Below are 23,309 nucleotides of genomic sequence, written 5' to 3'. Positions count from 1 at the left end.
TTTAGCACAACGGTATTAAATCCCTGGTAGTACCTTCTCCGGTTCCATTAATTATTGTCCCACCCACCCATTCCTGGAGATTTCAGTGCCTTTGGTACCTCTTCCTCTCCTGGGAAGTGCTGCTCACATCCTCCCTAATTGCTGACTCCTCCACTGACAGGGGTGGGACTTCAGGACTTGCCCTCCATCTCTTGAGAAACTGCAGAACTGGAATGGCTCAAAGGGGGAGAAACCTTGGAATTCACCCAGTCACAAATCTGAATGAAGCCTTACCCCTTTAGAGACATTCTCCATTTTTATGGGGCAAAGCAGGATTGGGCATCCAAGTGTCTATGCACATCAAAAAAAATTGGGCTTGTCCATATTAGGAAAGCAGTAACACAGGGATCAGGGTGGTGAAGGAAAGGAAGGGGGTAACAGATGTGTGTGTTCTCTAGTAACAGAGAATGGGACCCACAGGGCTTTCCAGTGCTTTGAGGGGAGATATAGAGTCTATTATAAGGATTTTCTGTATTTTGTGGTTGATTACTTTTATTCATATGATATAAAGAGTGAGGTTTGTGCTATAGCTAAAAAGCTGTGTCTTGAGTAAGTGATAGTTGTCTGTAGCTTATGAGTCCTCCTGATTTCTTAACCTTCTAATCAATCTTTGTTTTTGAAATTAATTCCTGCCTATTACCAATGTTTTACAAAACTCTTTCCATTTTTAAACCATTTCTTTACATTTTTACATGTTTTTAATAGAAGTTAGGTTTCTTTTACTGAAGCTATTTTTTGTCTGATTTGGGTTTTCTTAGAACTTAATTGTACACAAAGAGTCCCTTACTTCCCCACTAGGTTAGGATCTATTTTTTAGTAGATTACCTTGAAAGAAGTCAGTTTCACTGTTTATGGAGATCCTGGGTTTAGGATTCTTTCTTTGTTTTCTTCTCTTTTTTTCCTCCCAAAATCAAGGTCGAAATTCTATCTATGACTTTAAAGTTATTTTTTTTAGCCCGAAATAGATTTTAGATACTTTCCCCTTGTCTTTGTTACTCATCAAAAAGCAATCAGACCTTAAAATTTGTCCGCAGTCTGAAAACTATTGTGCATATCTGAGCTTAAATACATTTAAGATTCTTCCCCCAAAGCTGTCACTCAGCAAAAATTGGGAAATGTCCTTGGTTTACATTTCAGTCTCCCAGTCCTTTTCTAGTTTTTACCATTTCCATGGTAATCTATTCAGCACTCTGGATGTACTTAACATATGACATTCATTCATTCAAATGTTACATAGTCATAGGAGGTAATGGTGAGAAACTGTTACATTCCAGCTCCCAAACCAGCTTCATTAGAACCTGAAACTTAGGGGCACTTCTAGAATGTCTACAGAATTTCCCAAACAATAATGGTATTTATAAGTATTGTTTAAACCGACAAGAATTATAGGACCTCTCCTTGTAGAATTCCCCTGCCTCTATCTGTCTGAAATGTACCCCCCTCAAAGGAAAAACTATCAACAAATATTTTACATTTCTATTTTAACAAAGCAAAAATCTGTAGGCATTCCCCTCCTTTCTATAAGATTAAAAGATTAAAGAGACTAGCACCAGAAAGTCTGCACCTATGTTTCTGACATTTGGCAAGTTTTAAATCTTAAAAATTCTTCAGTGCTAGCAAACATTATCCAATTATGTTAAAAACAATAAGAACACAAAGAAAACTGAATGTGAAAGGCAAAACACTGGATTCCTGAAACTCATTTTGGATTCAGCCCCAAGTTCGATTAGCAGCTTACAAATCTGTCCAAGTTAAATTAGCCTATATTCCAAATTGCTTAATCAAACTTCAGATCTGACCTTGTGATGAAAACATTCTGTAATCAGAAACCTAACAATCCACGATGCAAGACTTCAAGTACAGCCTTGAAGTACTCCAGAGTTTGCACCAGAGAAGAGCTATTCCGTGTGTAAACAAATTGTGTCAACTGTCAGCATCACTGTTAGGACTTTTGCCACAACTTGTCATTGGTGCTTTTGCGGTATTCGTTATCCAACTAATTTCTGGAATATGTAAGAACCAAACAATAAAGCCAGAAGAGAGAGTGGAAATACAATAGGAATAGGAACACTGAAAAAATGATTTAAAAATAATACAAGCAGTAGAAAATACGGTTTGTATAGGTATAGGCACAGCCATCAACAATTTTGGGAAACACTCACAAAAAGGTAATTAACCCAAACTAGGGTTTATAATTTGGTTCACTTTGTTATTATTCTCAGAAACTGAAATCTTAGTATTGCATAAAGGTTAGAGCCATCAGGGGCAGATACTCATTGTTCCTAAGAATGGGCAATTCTGATCATATAAAATGGGCCTGCCTCTGAATGAATCCAGCATCCTTCTGCTGATCCAAGGAATCTGCAGAAGGGAACTCAGTGTTTTTAAATCATAAATTGTTCATTCCATGTTGCAAGTCTGCATCTACGTAGGTTGAAATCACCTGTGAAACTAGCAGGCATAATAATCAGGATGCAGTGCTACACCCGTATTTTACCTTGAATTTTTTAAAAAAGGCTTTCATGTACCACCAGGAAATATACACAAGCAGCACTTCAAAAAGGAAAAAAAAAAAACCATACACCAATCACTATGCTGTAGTGCTATTTTATTTTAGTTCTGAACTTCATTTGATTCCATTTAACTTCTTAGTTCACTTTAATAAAAACTCTAACATTTCTCCTGATGCATTTTCATGACAAGATCAAGATTGTAAATTTTCCATCCTTCATGTAATTCAACACCTTGAAGAATGAAAAAAGTAAATGAAGCAAAGAATGATGAATAGTGTGCCTAGATTTTTCAAAGCAGAATAGTGTCAGGATGAAAGAACAGCATGCTGTGGTCAAAGAAAAAGGAAAAAGGAACTTCTGGAAACTTTAAGGGAACAATTATTGCCCAAGTCATGTTCTTAAAACATTTGAGAAAAGAAAAACAATATTTTCAAACAGAGCAAAATTATTTTCTTAAGGTGAGTTCTCTTTCATTATGATGGGTAATAGATAGTCCCTCTGGTTTTATACAGGATCAGCACAAAATATCGCACAATAGGAATAAGCTAACACATCTTGGAGCCTGCTGTTTCCACAAATCATGTAAAACAATACCTTAGTGGGCTGTTATAGAGGAATACTTTATGTCTGAGAGACAGGGCAGGATAGGAATCAAGAGTGTTAATTCATATCCACAAACTCCGGAGTGAACTGTCTGCTACTCTAAATGATTAGATTTTTTTTTTTTACCCCAAGGAAGCGCAAACCTGGAAGAGTCCAGAAATTTCATACATTGCTAATTCTGTATATACTGTCCCTACCTTTTAAAATGATCTGGAAATAATTCCTAATTTGAACGCTTCATTATTGATATAATATCCACTTTGAAATGTGCCATTCCATATGTAAAACTGTATAACATATTCCCTCTATTTAAAAACCCTATGTGCAATATTTCATTCTATATTCTTACATCTATTTCAGGAAATAAAGTTGTTGTCTGCACTGTCTTTTGTACTGCAAAATAATGTAACTGTTTATATCTTTTATCAACTATGCATAAATTATAATTTTCAAAATATCACATAGAACCACACATTAAACAACAGATAATTCTAAATTGGAAGTCTGCCCCAAGTTCATGAAAATGTTGTGAGTGGTCTCTCTCTAATAGCTATAATTTTCAATAGTTAAAATTGTACTGCTATTTGTTTAATTATGTTTAAATGATACCAGGATATTTATGTCACGTGTAAAAAAAAAAAAAAAGCCACTGAGAGATTGGCAATCCATATCAAGTGATTGACATAACATAAAGATATCCGAAGTGAAAATAAATTTGATAAATACTGATAAATCTGGCATATTATGGAAGTTCTTTAGATGTTCTGTTGACTAGCATACAAAATTGAATCATAAAGTTACCTTACAACCCAGCAAGTCTGGCTTATTCTTCCTTGGTTTATTACCAATGGGAAACTATGTCTGAATCAGGAGGAAACAGATGTATGGAAGGAAGATAGTTCTAGACTCTTGAAAGCAACTTAATCAAAACAAGATGGAAATAATTGATTGTAGGTGGTGCAGCTCTCCTTCTAAGTGCTGTTTATTGTTCTGAAGTGGTGAACTTCCTATAAACTTTCAGATATGTAGCTAAGGATGCTTTTGGATCTAGTTCTGTTACAAAAGGAACAGTGAAAGATTGTTTTAGAAACACAATGAGTGTCTCCAAACACAGGCAACTATTTAACAATATATGTTCTGAAAACTTCCCATCTGGGTTACTGCCATTTCTGCGTATATGTTAATCTGCCTTTAAAAATTCTGAGAGTCCACAACATGGTTACTAGATGGTTGTTTCAATCACGTTATGGTGATTTTTTGTCATCTGCATTAGCAGTTTGTCTGTTTCCAAGTGGATTTTATTTAAAATGCAGATTTTAACTTACACAGCCACAAATGACTTGGAGGCATGTTACGTGAAGTAATGTCTCCTCCCATATTTGCCAGCCTGGATTTTAAACTCAAGATGGCCTTTAATCTCCAGGTGGCCTTGCAACAAACAAACAAACAAAATGAAGGGGCGGCCACAGAAATGCTGATCTTTTCAATTATGATTCACAATCTGCAGTAGATTGTCCCCAGATATGTTCATCTGATGCATAAAAGATCGTAGAGTGGGTACCCATGAACAAGTTTGAGGAAGATAGGATACAAACTGAGTGCCACCAAAAAAAAAAAAAAAGAATTTTAGGAAACATTTTAATAGGACTGTGAAAAACTCTATTCAAATGCAAAGAGACTGAATTGCTGCTTTGAATCAAATCTTTAGATCAAATAGCTGAATCAGTTTGATGCATTAAATCAAATCAGGTGGCTTGGAATCAATTTGAAGATTTAATGGACTTTTGCACATGTACACACATACTTTTTCTTATCATTAATTCAAATCAAATTGACTTGGCTCTTCAAATTGAATCAACCCTTTGAATCAAATCGCTAATTCAAATCAGATCCTGGCTGATTTGCACACCACTAGTTTTTAGTATTTTCATACCTTTACAATTATCCTTGCTGCAAGTTTCGTATTTGATTTTATCATACAATCCTGCTAATTTGTCTTGTTTTTCTCTGACAAGTACTAATGTTTCATCATTGCAATGTATTTTATGTTTGTGATATGTATGCAACCACAAGGACAGTTTAAAATGGCAAATTTAAATATATTCTTCTTCAGAATGAATATATAATAATTAGGCCCGGATTAGAAAATATAAGTTATTTAAAACAGTGTTGTCTTTAATTGTAAACCTGACAATTTCAATGTCTATGGCTAATAGTAATAGAAAGAGAATATCTGTTGCTTGTTGCAAAAATGTCTATTTATATGCAAAGAGAATCACTATGCCACTTCCACACACAATCCTTAAGAGATGACTTTTCTCACAGAAAGAAAATTGGGAAAGTAAACCAGTATGGCAGTGGTATTCTAGATTCATCTGAAGTTTAAGTGAACATGTTTATAGAGATGTGACCATTTAAAATGTTTACAGGAAAAAAAATGTAGATGCTATACAGATTCCAACAAAATACAGCACATGTTCAGCCACCATATGGGAAAATGTACACTAGTGTTGACTCAGTCATTCATAAAGACAAGATCAGTCCCCGCAGTGGTCTTCCTCAAACAAACAAATGCCAAATGGATTTGGAAGCTTCTCATCAAGGTCCACTTGGTAGGGCAAAAATCTGAACATTACATTTGTAGGATTAAAAATGAAGAAAATGACTTATGCAACAAAACATTTCCACTCAGGGTTTCAGGTCATGTTCATTTCAGCTATCCAACAGTTACTTTTCCTTGATAATAGATCTGATGGTGATAAGTAGCTCAATAAAATATTTCTTTCTGAGGACTGTCTTGTAACTCCATGAGCCATAGAAGCTGTTAACTTGGCACACAGTGAATGGGCATTTCATTTGCACAGTATTTGCTTTGTTCTGACAGCTTCTTATACTGTGCAAAGAATATTTGTAGGAATCCTGCATTAAATGGCCCTACTTCACTATCAGGGATATATCAGCATCGACATTTTTGAGGCAGTAAAAGCCCTGGAACTTAGTCATAGTTCTAAGTAGTATGCATGGAAGTTAATTAACAAATATATTTCTGCTAATGCACAGAAGGAAATAGTGCTTTGAAAAATGCACATACATTAATACTAAAAATCATATTGTTTGTTTAGTTAAGGCAGAGAATGAAGCCTCTGACTCTTCAGATATACTTCAGTGAAATCTCCCAGCATCCCTCACCACTGGCCTTGATGAGAGGTGTGGGGAACTGAAATTCATTAATATCTGGAGGGTCACAAATTGTCTACTCCTGAACTTAGCACAGGGAAAAGTGGAGGTTAGCCTAGGAATGATTAGAATCAATATTACATTTTATGCCCAAAGGATGTGCTGAAAATTAACGAGTGCTGCAAAAGCAAAACATTAGTATGGAAAATACTGAGGAAAATTTTTTGAGAACACAGAGACTGTAGCAGGTCCATGAAAAGAAACCTGACTGATGAGGAAAATGTATTAAGCCTTGGAATCCCTTAACATTTTGTAATATTGCAAGGGAGCCTGTGCTGCTGCTCAGAGTCAAAAAGGACAAGTGTGGAAACATTTCTTCAACACTGACAAATATGTAATTCATTTCATTTTTTTCATGCTGCCCTTTATTTTCTCTTACCAAACCTGAGAACAACCTTGCCTGCAAATTGCATCCAGTGATTCAGAGATAATTTCCCTAACACCAAAAGGAAGGCATGGTTATATTTTCCTAATATTTTGAAAAAGGGATCACCTATATGCTTAAAACCTATTTCAGATTTTCCAGTGCTGATCCTGACCTTCACCTGGTTCTTTAAAGGACCGGACCTGAGGGAGTCATGTAGGAAATGGCTGTATCCCTTGGCTTTTAGAATTCTAAACCAGAACTCCAGGACCTGCGATACCATCCTTAAAAACTAGGAAAGGCTTGCGCAAATAGTACAACGGACAACATTTTCTATCATGGGCATTAAGATTTAATACCAGAAGAACTTTAAGAACATTATCCTTTCAAGGCACAACCTCCTTCTTTACTACTCCACCACTACAGCTATTGGATCATGAAAGATATCTTGCTTGCAACATGAAAGAGAATATTTAGTAAACCAAAGCACACTTTTGCTTTGCCACTATTCAGTTTCATAGCAAATCACTGTGAATGAGGCTACTTAAAAAGGTGATTACAATTTATAAAAAGGTTGTGTAATATTTTTTTAAAAAAAGGATAAGATGCTGAATAATTCTCTATAACAGGGTGGTTTTTTTTCATTAAAATTTCCTCAGCCATTGATATTTCCTCTGTAAAAGAAATAGAAATAGAGAGGACCTTTTTTTCTTCTTCCTACAAGGAGTAGTCAGAAACCATTTGATAATAAAAATAGCCAGTAAAGAAAATATTAAACACTACTATTCCCATCAAATTAAAAATCCTCCCCACCTGCAGATGCTTTAAGAAATAGTAATATTCAGACAAAATCCATGCTGCTTCTTACTTCTGTCTAGGTTAAGCACAGAAAATGTTATTGCTAAACCTATTCATGCAGATAGTGTGCATGTTTTAAAGTCCATATTCATGGAAAACAGATTGCACAGATCAGGAGAGAAGAATGGGTGGGGTTGGGGGGCTGCAGTTCAAAAATAATGAGAAAAAAAATCAAGCTAGGAACACAGACCGAAAGGACTTCAGACTCAACAACTGAAATCCGATCTTTCAAGAATAAGCTTAAAAATAGAGATTACTATATTACCACATTATAGGAGATCCTTGGATGGTGTCCCTAATTATATAATGGCATTCCACTTTGAGGCAATTGTTGCTATACTTTTATCTTAATTACATTTGTGAATTATACATGAAGTTGCAATGGGCATCAAGTAATATGTTGTACCAGCCGCCATTATTATTTGTGAGATCATGAAATGCTGTGAGATAGCTCTGGAACAGATCAAAGCAGAAGCTGTACACTGACACCAGCACATTGCACGGAAACGTTTCTGCACAAAATGTATGTTAAATGCACTCAGAGGCTTTTAAGACAATACAATGGAGACCAGTGAAAGAATATAGCTGTATCAAGGGTTCAATTGTTTCTCTGGCATAAATACCTTTGGGTGACTTCACTGTAATGATTAAGGCTGCCCATTTATTACCAGGCCATAACAAAATGCATCCTTTATTTGCACAAAGCAGCAGTCCACCCTGTCTCCATTTTGTTTAAATTGCTCTCACATTGTGCCTCAATTGTAACTCAGTGGGCGATGTGCCTATACAGAGTCTTGCTCTAATTTAAACAATGTCATGCTCTCCAGTTCATTACAGTGGTGACATTGCAAAGCATTTCACTGATCATCATTGTAAAGTAATTTCATGATACTGTGGAAGCGTGAGGAGTTGGTGATTTCGTCAAATATTGACTGAAAATAGTTTACCTTTTGAGCCTGAGGAAGCTGGGGATGAAGGGAACAAGAACAGAACAGAAGAAGCCATCATTATATAATTAATGTAATATATTTAAACTAATTTATCTGCTTAATTGAAAGAAAATACCAAGGTAATAATAATAAAAAAGGAACTAGCATGAGAAATATTTCTACATCAGTTCAATCCAATACATGACAGTAGGACTACAGGAAGTAAAGGTCACCTTTGTGGAATACCATTCATGGTGTTTGTGAAAATGGTTTAATTCTATAAGGAAGAACTTTCCCCAGAGTGTGGGGAACGGTACATTCCCTGAACTCTGAAGCCAGTCCTTTATAAAAGGCCACTATTCTTAGGAAAATTCTTTCTGTATCTTTTAAATTGATTTAAAATCCCAGTTTCTGTTTTCCTTCGAACTCAGTCAGTTTCCAACCATGAAATAACTACCATGAACAGAATCCAGAAGAAATTTACAGTATTGTAGAATATAATATTTATTACCAGTCACTAGAAATATACACTTACCTAAAGAAAGAAAGAAAAAGAAACTGATGAACTATTAGACTTTGATATTGTGTTGTAGTTGTGACTTTTTGAAAAATTATCTCCATTGCAACCAGGTATAGAGTAATAGCAGCAGTAATAGTAATAGTAGTAGTAGTAAAAGTAGCAGTAAATTGATTGCAACCACACTTTAGAACAGTAGCATAATATATACTGTATGAAGCATAAAGGAACTGCTCCCTCCTTTGGAACAGCCTGTCCCCAGATATTTGGACTAACCCCCTTTTACTAAGCTTTCAAAGAGCTGTTAAAAGCATTCAAGGATGAGTAAAGACCATCCTATCCCTGAGATGTGGCACATCAGACCGGGTGTTATTAGCTATTGTATAACTGGTTTTAAGTGCTAGGTTTGTTGTAAACTACTTAGAGCAGTGTTCCTCAACCTTGGCAACTTTAAGATGTCTGGACTTCAACTCCCAGAATTCCCCAGCCAAAAGTCCAGACATCTTAAACTTGCTAAGGTTGAGAAACACTGACTTAGAGTATCAGGGTTTGGAGTAGTATATAAAGCAAAGTAAGTTAAATAAAAGCAAATTTGGAGGTCTATCTAGAATTACAACATTAATGTGACTAAAAGCTATACAAGGCTAAGTCTACAACTACAACCTGGCCTGAGGCCTAGAAAGTCTAAAATTTCTTTCTAATTTTAAAAGACAACAAAATAAGAATAGCATTTGAGAACTAATGTAAGGGAATACATCTGCCAAAAAAAGGCCTACATATTCTGCTTCAGAGTCCATAAAGTGGTCAGTAATATGGCTGGTCACATCATAAAAGGGCAGGACCGGACATGTTTGATATCCTCTACCTATTTCTGACCACATGTACAAAAATGCTGCTCCCTGGACATTTTGTGGAAATATGCTGATAGCATAGTTTGGAATTGTAAGCTGGTGAATACCTTCTTTAATAGTGGGCTGAAAAGCCATAGTACAGAAGAATCCATTTTACTTAAAGTGAGTATACCAAGGGGAAAACTTTGAGTGGTGACTAGCTTTAAACCTCAGCTAGCATCCTGGTGTAAGAATCAATCAGAGATCTTTTCTATTCCACAGGATTTAAGTTCCTCTAGGGAGGATAAATACATCTGTACAATATGGGATAGCATATTTGCCTCCTGATTTCCTTCCCAGTGATGCTAGTAACAAGATTAAACAAGAAGCCTGGCAAGTTCTCTAAAATATTTAGCAATGTTAGGTGGGCCCTGACAGAGACTGAGGGCAATTAAATAAAGTCCCCATTTAGATGTGCAGCAGGGAAGACCCAAGATTTTCCTTGAAAAGTTATTTTGAAATATTCCACTTCCAAATCTGGTCACAAAGTCTCCTTGGGGTTTGAAAAAAGCAACTGGGTCTTTTGTACATCTCTGTTTCAGCTGTGATTCATATCCAATGCTTGAAGGAAAAGGGAACAAACACATATGTTAGTACAATTTGCTCTTGTTTGCTAAACATTCATTAAATGTGTATATTTTAGCACATACCAAAATAAAAATAAAATGAATTTGACTCAGTTTTTCATTTGAGAAACCTGAATTTCTGTATTAGGAAATGCAACAGTTATTTGGGAAATTCTAAGTTAGACTTCTTCATCCTGGTACTCTGCAGTTATTTTGCACTTCGGCTCTCGAATTCACGAGCAGCATAGATGTTCTTAAGGCTCTATAAATTGTAACAAGAGCAGAGACTTTAAATACTTGGAAGCAAAGAAGAAAAGCCATAAAGATTTTGTCAGCCCTTGGAGGTAGTCCAGGTCAGGAACCAGGTCAGGAAACCAACTCACAACTTTGACTTTGGAGCTGTGGTGATGAAAGCCAGTGTTTCTCAACCTTGGCAGCTTGAAGATGTGTGGACTTCAACTCCCAGAATTCCCCAGCCAGCATGAATTCTGAGAGTTGAAGTCCACACATCTTCAAGTTGCCAAGGATGAGAAATACTGATGTAAGCTATGGTAACAGAATTTTTAAAACCTGAGTGTGTTTTTCTTTTCCTCCCTCTTATACCTCGGGTAGTTAAGGCGGAGCCAGTTTGAGCTTCTTTTTCATGCTTTCCTCCTTTCCTGGGCTTAAATCATGTTTTTGTAACTGTTTCTCCAAGGTCATCTCTGTAGCTCACTATAGCTCTGGATATCACTGGAGATTCATCACTATCTCTGTATTTATTGTCTTCCTCCTTACCACCACTACCTACTACTATTACTAATACTTTGCTTCTATCCAAAGGTCAGTAACCAAATGAAAAAGTGATGTGCACATCTTCCTATGTGTAATGGTATGAGGGAATGACCTGGGGAGACTGGCCCGAAGATGCTGCCTAAGGAATGGTCAGATAAGAGATAGCATAGTCCACATCTGGATAATGGGTGGGGCAAGAGGCTCAGAAGAGACCCTCCCTAATTTCTCTGGGGTAAAAGAGATGGGAGAAGAATTGTACTTTCAGACTTGCAAGATTCTGTTAATGTAACCTTACAATAAAGTAGAATTAGCTGATCTGGTTGTGGGTCCTATCTTGTCAACCTGATAGGCTAAGACACTATTAGGCCTTTCTTTGAAAAGAAATATATTTTATTGAATTGAGTGGGCTTTTATAAATTTTGCTTTAAAATTAAGGGTTATTTACGAACAGTAATAAATGCAGCAAATAAACACATACATTCACTATTAGTCTTGAAATACTGTCACAGGACAAAAACCTGTCATATCAAATGTCATCATAATGACTATATATACAATTGGTGATATCATAACAGATGCCTTCACATCCTGTTACAGTGCTGATTAATTCATTGCCCATCCCCATGGCTTGGCTTTGAAGGACATAAGTAGCTGCAAATTAAATAATCAAAGCTGTAAATGACCCTTTTCTTTCTTCCTTTCCATGTAATGGAAATAACTTTTTATGTCTTTGCAAAAGTTTTGTAAGTCATCTGTTTCTCTTGTCTGTGTCACTTTTTAATCCAGTTTTTATTATCTTACATAAAGGATATTCTGCAGATCACATTAATACAGTGCCACTCAGATCATTTCTCCATCTGTTATAATCATTGTTTTTGAACAATTTCTTTGATCATTATCATCATTAAGCTATATAAATATTCACCAAGAATGATTTATAGGGCTGAACCTAAACAAGATCTTGGAAGTTACAGAGATTTCAATGAGACTTGTTCAGAAGGATATTTAGAATTATGCCCCGCCCCCCCGCCCCCCAAAATTGCAAGATAAATGCTTAAGGAAAAATGTAAACAGCTGGATATTTGAGCACTAGAGAATTAAAAGGAATCCAGAGAAATGATTACTAGAAAGTTCTTTTTCATTATTGGATATTTAATAATGACAATACCTATTCAAGGTTCTGGTCCTAAGTTTTAGCTAACTTAATACAGCAATTCATTTATTTCTGGAATACAACTTATAGGCTTGCCATTAAAGAAAAACGTTTCATCAATTTTACTTTTGCTAATGTATAGATCCATATTTAGAAATAATTATATTTTACTAAAATATTTTACTAACATGGGGAATGGCAATGGCTTGATCTGTATACTAGTTTAGTCAGCTGTTCAGGTATTCACTGATACTGGTCAATTTCAAGTTTTTTTTTTCTTTTCTAATTTCTGAATTGGATTTGGATGAGAGAGTCTTTTAAGCGGAGGATATATTTAAATACAGTTTTTTAATCTGGCAACCCTTCATGAGATGGAGGAATGTCCTCTGTATATAGCATCTATGGCCACTAGGGAAATTATGACAGTTTACTTTTTATGCAAAATGCTGTAGTCCACAAAAAATGAGCACTGTTGATAGAATCCATTAGCATTTGTTTCTGCTAAAAAATCAGCAAAATAACTCATCCAAAAACAATATACACTTCTAATGGCTGCCTGAAAGGGCTATGAAGAGCTTACACTGAGGAAATGTATGGAAGATTGACAGCCAGACCAATCACTTTAACAAAAATTCTAGTGGAAATTACACAAAATTAACATAAATGAAAGGAATTTGCATGGAAAAGGCAACACATTAGATAGGCTTGTAAATTTGGCTTCTTTTTGCCTACTATTTTAAAAAATTACAGAAAATACATATGAGTATCCTAATTTCTTGTTATACTTTTCCATTCTGTCTTCCATTTATAGATCCATAATCTGTGAAATTATACCACACTGTAAAATGACAGAAACATTTTTATTGTAATAAATACCTTATTTCAAACCTTATTTCTTTTTTTCAAAATATTTAACACTCTGAAACTATTGGAAGTCCTTAGAAGATAAAAAGAGAACCATCATGTTACAGATATGTACAGTATGTTTGCTTAAACACCATTCTCATACAGCATAGCTGTATTCATGAATTCTCAGAAGTAGGCCTTATCAATTAGTCTCTAGTAAGAAATTATTCTCTAGTACTGAGCAAACTCAGGGAGGCAGTGAAGGACAGGAAGGCCTGGTGCAATATGGTTCATGGGGTCACGAAGAGTCGGACACGACTTAACGACTAAACAACAACAAAGTATATACTGGATTACAGTCATAAACTAGAAGATTGTCTATTTATTTTCAGTTCTAAGTTGGCTTTTCCCCAACTTACAAGTTTCTAAATATGTTGGAACACAGCTTGCTTATTTATTTATTTATTTATTTATTTATTTATTTATTTATTTATTTTATGTTTAAGCACTGATGATGTTACCTAGTTGGGTAACAAAATGCCTGCAAGCAAACAACCAAGCTCAGAGAGCACCAAGGACTCCACAGTAAAAAAAAAAAAAAAAAATTAAACAATACATTGAAACTATATAAACCAATATTCAATTAAAAAGAAAAAGGGAACATGTTCATTAAAAGGGGGGCCAGAGGTGTTGACAATTTTTCTTCCAATATTCATACCAGGATAGTCTGAAATTGTCCATAGATACCTATAAGATGTTACAGTGTGGAGGCCTCCAGAATTTCATGAGAAGAGTATTCCAGAGTGCCATTGCAGAGAAGGTGTGCACATAGGGGGACCTTCCCTCACATGCCAGTGACCAAGCAAGTCTATAGTTGTTTAGGGCTTAAATGGCATAACCAACACTTTGAATCTGGCTTGGTAGCTAACTGGCAGTCCTGCAGTTGCTTTTACAAAGCTGTAACATATGTGCAGCCAGGTGCCCCGTTCAGGGATCTGGCCATCATATTTTACACTATCTGCAGCTACCAGTCTAAGTGCAAGGATAGCTCAACACAGAGTGCATTACTCTATGTAAGAGGAGTGCACTCCTAACTAAACAGGAGTTACTAGTATATGAACAACTATAGCTATGTTGTCCCCCTCTCCAGGAAGGGGCACAACTGCTACACCAACCACAGCAGGCAATAGGCACTCCTAGCTACAAAAGTCACTTGGGCCTCTACTGACAATAATGGCTGTATGAATACTCCCAAACTACATACCTGTCCTTTCTGTGGGAGTGTAATCCCTTTTAGAATGCATAAACTCCCCAGTTTCCAAACTCACCTTCATCAAGGTCTCCATCTTTCAAGACTTAAGCTTTGTTTACTGGTCCTCATCCACCCCTTCACTACTTCCTGACACTGGTTGAGGAAATGCATAGCAAAATGAAGAGGGAGGGAGGGAGAGAGGGATCCTTGACTCAAACTTTCTAGTACAGCTCTGAACTGCTCTGGGATGGTGTATCATGGAAACCCTAATAAGATTGGCAGACAGATTATATCTTTTTCAAAATGGTGATGTCTGGAAGATAAAGTTGGAATATTTTCAGTAGTATTACCATATCTAGGGTGCCAAAAATCCAAATGATGGCAGTAAGGAGATACAGAAAACTCTAACCCTTTGCTATCATCTAGTGATTATCCAGAGTTCTGCAGAACTGATATGGTAGACCTAATTTTTAGCTGCAAGCTATAACTGCTGATTCCTTATATAAAACATGATGCTGCTTTATCTAGAAATGAAAGGAACATTTAAAGGGGAGGCCCTAAGGACTGTTGTATTAATGGAAGGTCATAAGTTACAACACTGCTGAGAATCAAGATATTGATTCAATCAGGAAACCCAAGCTATTGCATAGCCAGTGAAAGTCACTGTCATTAAATATGATGTGGCAGTGGTTGTTTGTCAGAAAGAACTTGTTTGGCACAGAATTACATGGAAATCTTGGGAAAGACTTCAGGGCGTTCTTACATGCCTGACTTTATGGCAAAGATAATAATTATCTTCAGAGGAATTTTGCAAAGTCTCCTGGGGATCACATCTTGCCATTATCCAGAAGCTGCACATGAGGGGGGCCACACCACCCAATACAAATGTTTGCCATTCACATTTCTTCCACTTTATCCTCTATGACAACCCACATATTTAACTTGTGGTACAGAATGACAACCAATGTTTTTCAGGAAAATAGCTCTCAAGTGTCATCATATCTGAGCTTATGATCCAAGTCTTTTGTAGCCATGCATGAAAATTTGTTATTATTGAAGTATACACTGCATAGCAAGTAACCGAAGACTGTTGTATACCATGTAAATTAAACATGTCATGGTCAGGATTTTGTCACTATTTCTAACATCACTGTATTTTACCTATTTTAGTTATCAATCATTTAGAAGCATGAGAACCAAATATTTAAACAGGCTGTTGGAAAATGTTACCTTCTAGAGAGTATTGAAGTCTCAGCTGTTATTCCCAACAACAGAAATATCATAGAGTTACTAGCTGAGTATCACTTTCAAACCACACTATTACCTCTACTGTACAAATTTAACCTGATTGTTCATCTAAAGTGTACTTTCTTCATACAAAATTCCTGTGTGCAACCCTAAGCATTCTTACCAAGGAATACATCACCATTGAAAATTCTCGAATTTACTGTTTGTTTCTTTGATTACTTATTTATCATTAAACACATGTATACAGCTGCCCTTCTCCCAGAGGGAAGTCTGGATGGCAAACAAGCATAAAAATGGAAATACAAATCCATTAAAACAGAAAAAAGGCAAAATCTCACATCCATAGTTCAAACGCAGCCATGCCAGCTCCATTAACATCCTGGCCCCATCACCTGGAGGAAAAATAAGGTCTTCACTGTCTTCCTGAAGGCCAACAGTATGTATCAGCTTGCAATGTGATTGCATTGCTGGATATTTCATGATACGTATGTTCTACCCAAGAATGGGATGTATTAGGATATGAACCAGTTATTTTTTCCTTATGGAATTAAATCTGCTTTTAAAAATATTCATTTCGATGGTAAGTTAACTGGTGGTTATAGGAAAGAGGGGTAAAGATAATCTGGGATCAAATGACAATGTTTCCATTCTTAAATATAAATTTCCTCATTTTAAAATGAGGAAGAGGGGGAAAAACACTATGCCAATGAAGAAAAATACAGTAATAGTACACATTCTATAATTAAAATTAGGAGAGGTGGTTTATTGACACCAAAAATGAATCCCCACGTATTACATTCTATTTGTTTTCTAACATAAAGTTGATTGAAGAACATTTTCATTAGATACATAAAAAGGAGGCAAGGGAAATGCAGGGAATCCTTTTCAATGTAGCAGTACCAAATAAAGCTGAATACTCTCTTCAGAATGATGGCCCTTCACCCATCCAGCTTCTGAGACTGCTCTAAGCCTGGATTTGGAGGAAATGCCTGGGGGAATAAAATCCACCAGGGCCACAAATGACATTGTATCCAGAACTAGAGTCATCAGAGGAGGAGAAACAACAGAAGCCAGGCTGCCATGAGAAATTTATTCCTACAGCTGCCATGAAAAGAAGCAGCAACAGCGAGGAGGAGTGGTGAATTTCAGCATATGTTTCCCCAGTCAGTAAAATGGCACTAGACTGCTCGCAATTCAAACACCATTTCAACCCATCCAAAACTGAGGCATGCATGTTTAATAAGACAACACATGGCATGAAAATAAAATAAAAATAAAATAAAAGTTTTGCAATATTTTGCAGAGTTCTGTGAAAAAGAAAGCTTTCTATGGGCTAATTGTTAGGACTGAAAATAACTGTCCAACTTCACACATAGACCAACAATTATCACAGTAGGTAGACCTTGGGAGCAATGGTTCCTTGAGCTCTTAAATGAGCCAAACATGAGCCTGTGGGGGGTTAACAGTATCAATAAACTCCCAGAGGAAAGCTGGCAGAACATGGCACAGAAGACCAACCCAATCAAGAATGGCTTTTTCTTTGAAACTTCTAAACCGATTCTAGTCCTTCCTCATTTGATTATGAATAGCAAGGCTTGGGGAATAAGGAAGAGATTCTACAGAGGAAGCAGTGGGAGATGTTGATCACGGGCTTCCTACTGAGAGGGACTGAAGCAGTTTGTAAAGAGAACTGTGCTGCACTATGGTTCACATTTGAGATATGACTGAAAGGTTCTAAAAACCCTTTAAACCTACTGAAAAATATCCCTTTCTCCTGATTCATGGGGAAACAAATGACATAACTAGACACAGATTTCAAGACAATGGATTATTGTAGACAAGAGGGTGAAAGATCTGGAGGCACAGCTGATGTTTTCTTCACTCCTTTCTGTCAAAGAACATGGCCCAGGCAGAGAAAGAATACTGAGAGCAAACAGCTACCCATGGGAATGGTTGGGATTCTCTGATCATAGGACACAGTTCCACAAGAAGGGATGCCTGGTGAGAGATGGGCTGCAACTCATGACGTCTAGAAAAACGTATTTGAAAACTGTCTTGAAAACCTGTTCAGGAGTGTTTTAAACTTAATTCTGCATGGAAGGAAGGGGCGATCCCAGGAAATAGTACTGCAGGTGGGATGTAGAACACATAATGGGCACAATAAGCACAGGAAGGAATAGGCCAAGGTAAAATGCAAGGTTATAGAGGACAGACAGGAAGAACTAGAAATCTTAATGCTGGAAGACAAATTTAATTAAGAGCTCATTTACACAGAAGCTTTGCCATGCTTTCATCCCATCTTGGAGCAGAAAGAAATCATGTTAATCTCACATCTCTTAACACACATCTGGAATGGGGCCATACAGTTCTTCCATGCAACAGCATAAGAGCAGTGATTTCCACTTTTCTCCATGACCAGATTAATTTCATCCAGAAGTCTTGAAAGAGCTTATGGATATCATCTTGGAGGCTTTTGCTAAGATCTTTGAGAAATCATGGAGGATAGCTTTACTGTCAGATGAATAGAGATGATAAAATATTACTCCTATCTTCAGAAAGTGAAAAAAAAAAGAGGAGTTGGGTAACTACAGACCACTTCATGTTAATACCAGGTGAAACTTTGGAACAGATTAAGTAGTTTGTGAACATTTAGAAAAGAATGCACTGCTTGGCAGGAGGCAACATGGGGTTTATCAAGACCAAATCATGCCAAAATAACACGATCTCCTTTTTTAATAGAGTGTAGTAGATGTAATGTACCTAGATTTCAGCAAAGTATTTGACAAAGTCTCCCATAAAATCCTAGTAGAATATATGTGAAAATGTAGACTGACTGTGCTAACATTAGATGAATACAGAGGTAGTTGAGCATTGATACTGAAGAAGTGTACAACAATGGTCCCAATTCAAGCTGGAAAGCATTTTCAGATGACATATCCTTAGGCCCTGTGCTGGTCAACATATTTATAAATGACTTGGATGACAGGTTAGAAAATATGCAATTTGTAGGCAACACAAAAATGGGGGGTGAAAGCAAATACCTTAGAAGACAGTAAATAAACTCAGGATCATCTTGACAAGCTGAAGCAATGGGCAGATACAAGAAGACAAATTTCAGCTAGAACACATGGATCCTATGCTGCATCAACAGAATATAGTTTCAATCAAAACCAAGAAAAGTCACCATTCCTCTCTATTCTGCATTGGTCAGACCTGGGATGGATGGATGGATGGATGGATGGATGGATGGATGGATGGATGGATGGATGATGTTAATGAACCTTACATCTCACCACATTCACAGGACTCTCAGTGGCTCATAAAATAAGAATGTACAATAAAGTTTAAAACATAATCATGGAACAGATTAAAATCCCAATTGTGTTTAGTTATGGAGTCTGCATTTTAGGAAGGGCATTGACAAACTAGAGTGATGTCTAGAAAATTTTTTAAAAAATGATAAGAGGCCTAGCAGGAAGAATTTTTGAGAGACAGAAAAACCTCTGAGATACTGGGTGTTTAGCCTGATGAATAGAAGACTGTGGAGAGACTTGACAGTGTCTTTAAACATGTGCAGGACTGTCATATAAAAGAGAGGACAGAATTTTTCAGGGTTATTGCAGAAGTCAAGATTTTTTTTGAAAAAGAGTTTAAATTATAAGGCAGTTGGAAAATTTTCCTAACAGTAAGAGCTATTCCCCAATGGAAGAGAGCGCCCAGGAGGTGATGAACTTTCTTTTGCTTACTTTAAAATGACATTTTTAAGTGGCTGGTTTATGACAGGCTATAATCTGTTGACTGATAGTTGATCTCAGCATGAATTTGGTTTGTCAGTTATTACTCTATTGTATGTGTAGTTTATTTATTTGCTTTATATCTCACCTTTCATTTAGGAATTCAAGGTGGTATACATAACATGCTTACATCTTATTTTTCCTCAGAACAACTCTGTATAGTAGATTGAGCTAAGAAAAAGTGCCTGGCCCAAAGTCACCCATTGAACTTCCATAGCTGAAGGTGAATTTGAACCTGGGTCTTTCCACTTGTAGACCAATTACCTTAACCATTACACCACACTATCTCTCAGGTTTTCAAGTAAGGTGTTACTTTAAAAAAAATCTATATGCAGACTTTATTTTTACTCAGTTTTGCTGCATTTGTTTTAGTCCTATGCTCCATTATTACCAACATATCACTGTATGGAGGGAGGGAGGGAGGAAGGCAGGCAGGCAGGCAGGGAGGCAGGCAGGCAATAGGGAGGTATAAATATTGTAATAAAATATTGTGTGTGCATGGGTATACTAGTATAAATGCATTTTTATGAAATAAAATTTCACAAAGATTTACTGAGATTTTTATTTCCTTTTTTGTGGTGGGAGGAAGCATAAGAAAGAACATGGCAACTTAACTTTAAACAAACTGAAGTGAGGGCAGAGGAGATGAATAGTTACAAAACACCCATATTTTCCTACATGAAAAACATAGTGGTGTTAAAAATATATATTCATATTTTTATAATCACAGACTTCTTTCATCTCAGTAATGATCTGGTTATACCAGAATTATAGAGCAATCTTAAAGCAATTCAAGGAAGAACAGAATCTCTTTTCCCAATGCTATCTGGCTCCTATCAGGTAGCACAGAAAGTATTTGTGTGTGTTTGTGTGTATGCATGTGTTTGTCATGTTTTTCAGCCCAATAATTTTTTCAATGCTTTTTTCAATTGCAATCCCCTTTGCAACTGAAAGATTCAGTCTGGGCCCCTCTTAAAGGGATCCTGCAGAATTTAAGCCACTTCTGCCCTGTCTGCTACAAATAGCCCCTCCCCACCCCTAACTACCACCACTAGCACCACCACCTCCTCCTCCTCCTCCCCTCCCCCTCCTCTTTTAAATGTACTTGCTATTACTAGGAACTCTTCCATCCTGATGGCAAATTTCCACAGGCAGAACTGGAGCCCTGGGTGCAGTTGCCCTTTTCTCCTCTGATCCCCCTCCTGCCTCCTTCCTTCTTCTAGCTGGAGAAACAGTGCTGGCTTACCTGCATCTTGTTTGGTACAGAGGTTTAAAAAAAGGAGGAGGAAGAGGAGAAGGAAGAGGAAGAGGATCATAATTATAACAATGCTAGGAACTATAATTTAAAACAAATTAGCCCATAAGCTTTTGAGTTTGCACTGAAATAAAACATCATGAATGCAATAGTTCAATAATTTTGTACTACTTAAGCAACAAAAAGATGTCATCAAGCTCAAATAATTAGCTGGTTAGCTGAGCAGCTTTATTTCAGTGAATTAAAATGAGACTTCAGAATCTGAGAGCCTTGGTATCATTATGTTTAATGAGGCTTCACCTTTTAATGAAACACTTTAGCCTTTATAAATTTTATCCAGCTTGTTGGAGTTCCCTTTCTATCTCCTTCCCACCACTGTCCTGCTGGAATTTCTAGCTGCAGTATCTGTATTTAGCATAATGAAAAGTTATTTCTCTCTCTCCATATTCAAAAGTCAGGTTTCCAATTTATTTGACTAACTTGCAGCACATCACTCCACAGAAAGTTACCAGTCTGAAATTAAATGTGTGATAACACAAATAGGTAATCTTGCCTAACCCTAAATCACCTCCTGTAGCTGCATATTTTCACGATATTTGCATGGAGCTTGCATGCAACAGTGGTCAGCTACCCAACTAGCATCTTGCCACTTTTGTTGGATAGGGTTAAAACTTGTTGAACTCAGTTTAAAGATAATCCATACTTGGTGTGATGTCATCTGTGTTGCTACAAGGTTGATTCCGAGCTTTGCATCCCAAGATTTGATCTAGCCATAGTTTAAAGTGGCAGAGTGATCCCACTGTCATATCCCTCTTCTCTAGAAACTGGTGCACCTCATTTATCAAATGAAAAGCCTCCCTTGCCACAATGTGTTTGTCTAGATAAGCATATTTTGAGAGTTACTTCCCAAACAAGTACGATTTCCAGTTATGAGAACATGGAACAGATTTAGTCTATCCCATCTTCACAAATGAGTCATGTTTCCAGTCCTCAACATCAATAAACTGGGTGGAAATGGACTAGAGTTGTAGGGCCATAAATTGCCTATAAAAGTGTCTCATTTGAAACAGGGTTCTCACTGGAATTCTTGTATTGCAACCATAAGTTTTCTTTTAATAAATATTATTAATCGGTCCTGTTAGAAGCTTGCTCCTGGGGTTAACTGCTTCCAATCTAGACAGGTCACACTACACCCCAAAAACAAAACAAAACAAAATTACTGAATGACCTCAAAGCCTATATCTCAATAAACACTAACCCAATATGGAAACTAGATAACCAAAATCAAGAAAATATTCAGTGGGTTAATAAAAAAAAGAACAAACCACAAACAATCTGAAACTTCTGAATTTTGGTTGGCCCTGACCTTGCTGGTCTTTAAGAATGAAGACCGGGTTCTTCCCCTGGGTCCTGGGCCGGGTTGGTATATCAGCCTGTTGTAATTATATGAATTGCGTGTCTGGTCTTTACCACAGTATGTTATGTTTTATTAGTTTATCATTTTGTTCTGTATCTGATAATGTCAGCTGCCAAAGTTGCTTGTTGAGTGGGCAGCCATATACACTGAATAAATCAACCAACCACCAATCAGAGAAGAACAATGGCTAACACAGTGGACCTATCTGCATGTTTCAGAATCTACCAGTAGGCAACAGTATTTCCAACCATTTGGAATATCTATAGCCCCCAAACTAGCAAAATCCCTCCAAAGTGTATTAAATAAACCTGAGGATTTTGTACCCAAAGAAGATAGAGAAGGTGTGTTTTACAAAATAAAGCACATGGACTGTAAACACCGCTGCATAGGACAAGCAGTTTAGAACATACATAGAAGGTTAGCAGAGCACATTCATGAGTACCAATTGACTGCTGGTACAAATTCAATCATCGTTTCAGTTGGGAAGCTGTTGAAATTCTAAGTCAGGCCAAATCAACGAATGCATGCAAACGCCTAGAAGCTTGGCATTCTTGCAATATTAGCCATCAGTAAACACATATACTTTTGAATGGATCATTCAAAAGAAATAGCTAAAGGTCAAACGGGGAAAAGATGCAGATCTCAACAATATTCCTCTTTATCACATAACTATTAACCAACATCCAGATAAGCAAGAGATTGAACAACATCAATGTAACAAAACACAGATAATAACATGTTAATCATATAGGAAATAAGATCCAACAGCATAGCCCACCTAATCATATATGAAACTGTTAGGACAAAGTCAAATATATTCCACAACTAAATGATCAACTTCTTCAAGATCACAGAACTGAAGATGTTATCTAGGTAGCTAATGAAATATCTGCAAATGAAAAACCAAGCTCAACTAATTCCTTCAACCCAACATTCCAAACCTTTCTATATGTTTGCATATGTTTTCACGAGCGATAATTTTTGCATAAGATTTAAAAGGACTCTATACTATGTCAAATAAAATTCATATCTAGACTTGTACCAAAGTTGTTCA

At 36.6% G+C, this 23,309-nt stretch overlaps 1 protein-coding gene across 5 annotated transcripts in view; it reads right to left on the bottom strand.

Moving 5' to 3' along the window:
- Window positions 1-23,309, bottom strand: part of CACNA2D3 (calcium voltage-gated channel auxiliary subunit alpha2delta 3) — a 577,343-nt gene that overhangs the window by 144,874 nt on the left and 409,160 nt on the right. For 3 of the 5 annotated variants that reach the window (XM_088134187.1, XM_088134189.1, XM_088134190.1), the window contains exon 14: window positions 8,562-8,579. The exons of the other annotated variants lie outside the window; for them this stretch is intronic. In XM_088134187.1, the coding sequence (XP_087990313.1) occupies window positions 8,562-8,579 (18 nt within the window). The remainder of the gene's footprint in view (window positions 1-8,561; window positions 8,580-23,309) is intronic. 5 annotated transcript variants of the gene reach the window in all.

The sequence above is a fragment of the Python bivittatus genome, unplaced genomic scaffold (assembly GCF_059951505.1).
Source record: "Python bivittatus isolate LINGU-HERP-01145 unplaced genomic scaffold, Pbiv_v1 ctg000080_np1212, whole genome shotgun sequence".
NCBI classification, from domain to species: domain Eukaryota; kingdom Metazoa; phylum Chordata; class Lepidosauria; order Squamata; family Pythonidae; genus Python; species Python bivittatus.
The sequence above is the reverse complement of the archived record's forward strand: the minus strand, read 5'-3'. Positions and strand labels throughout refer to the sequence as shown.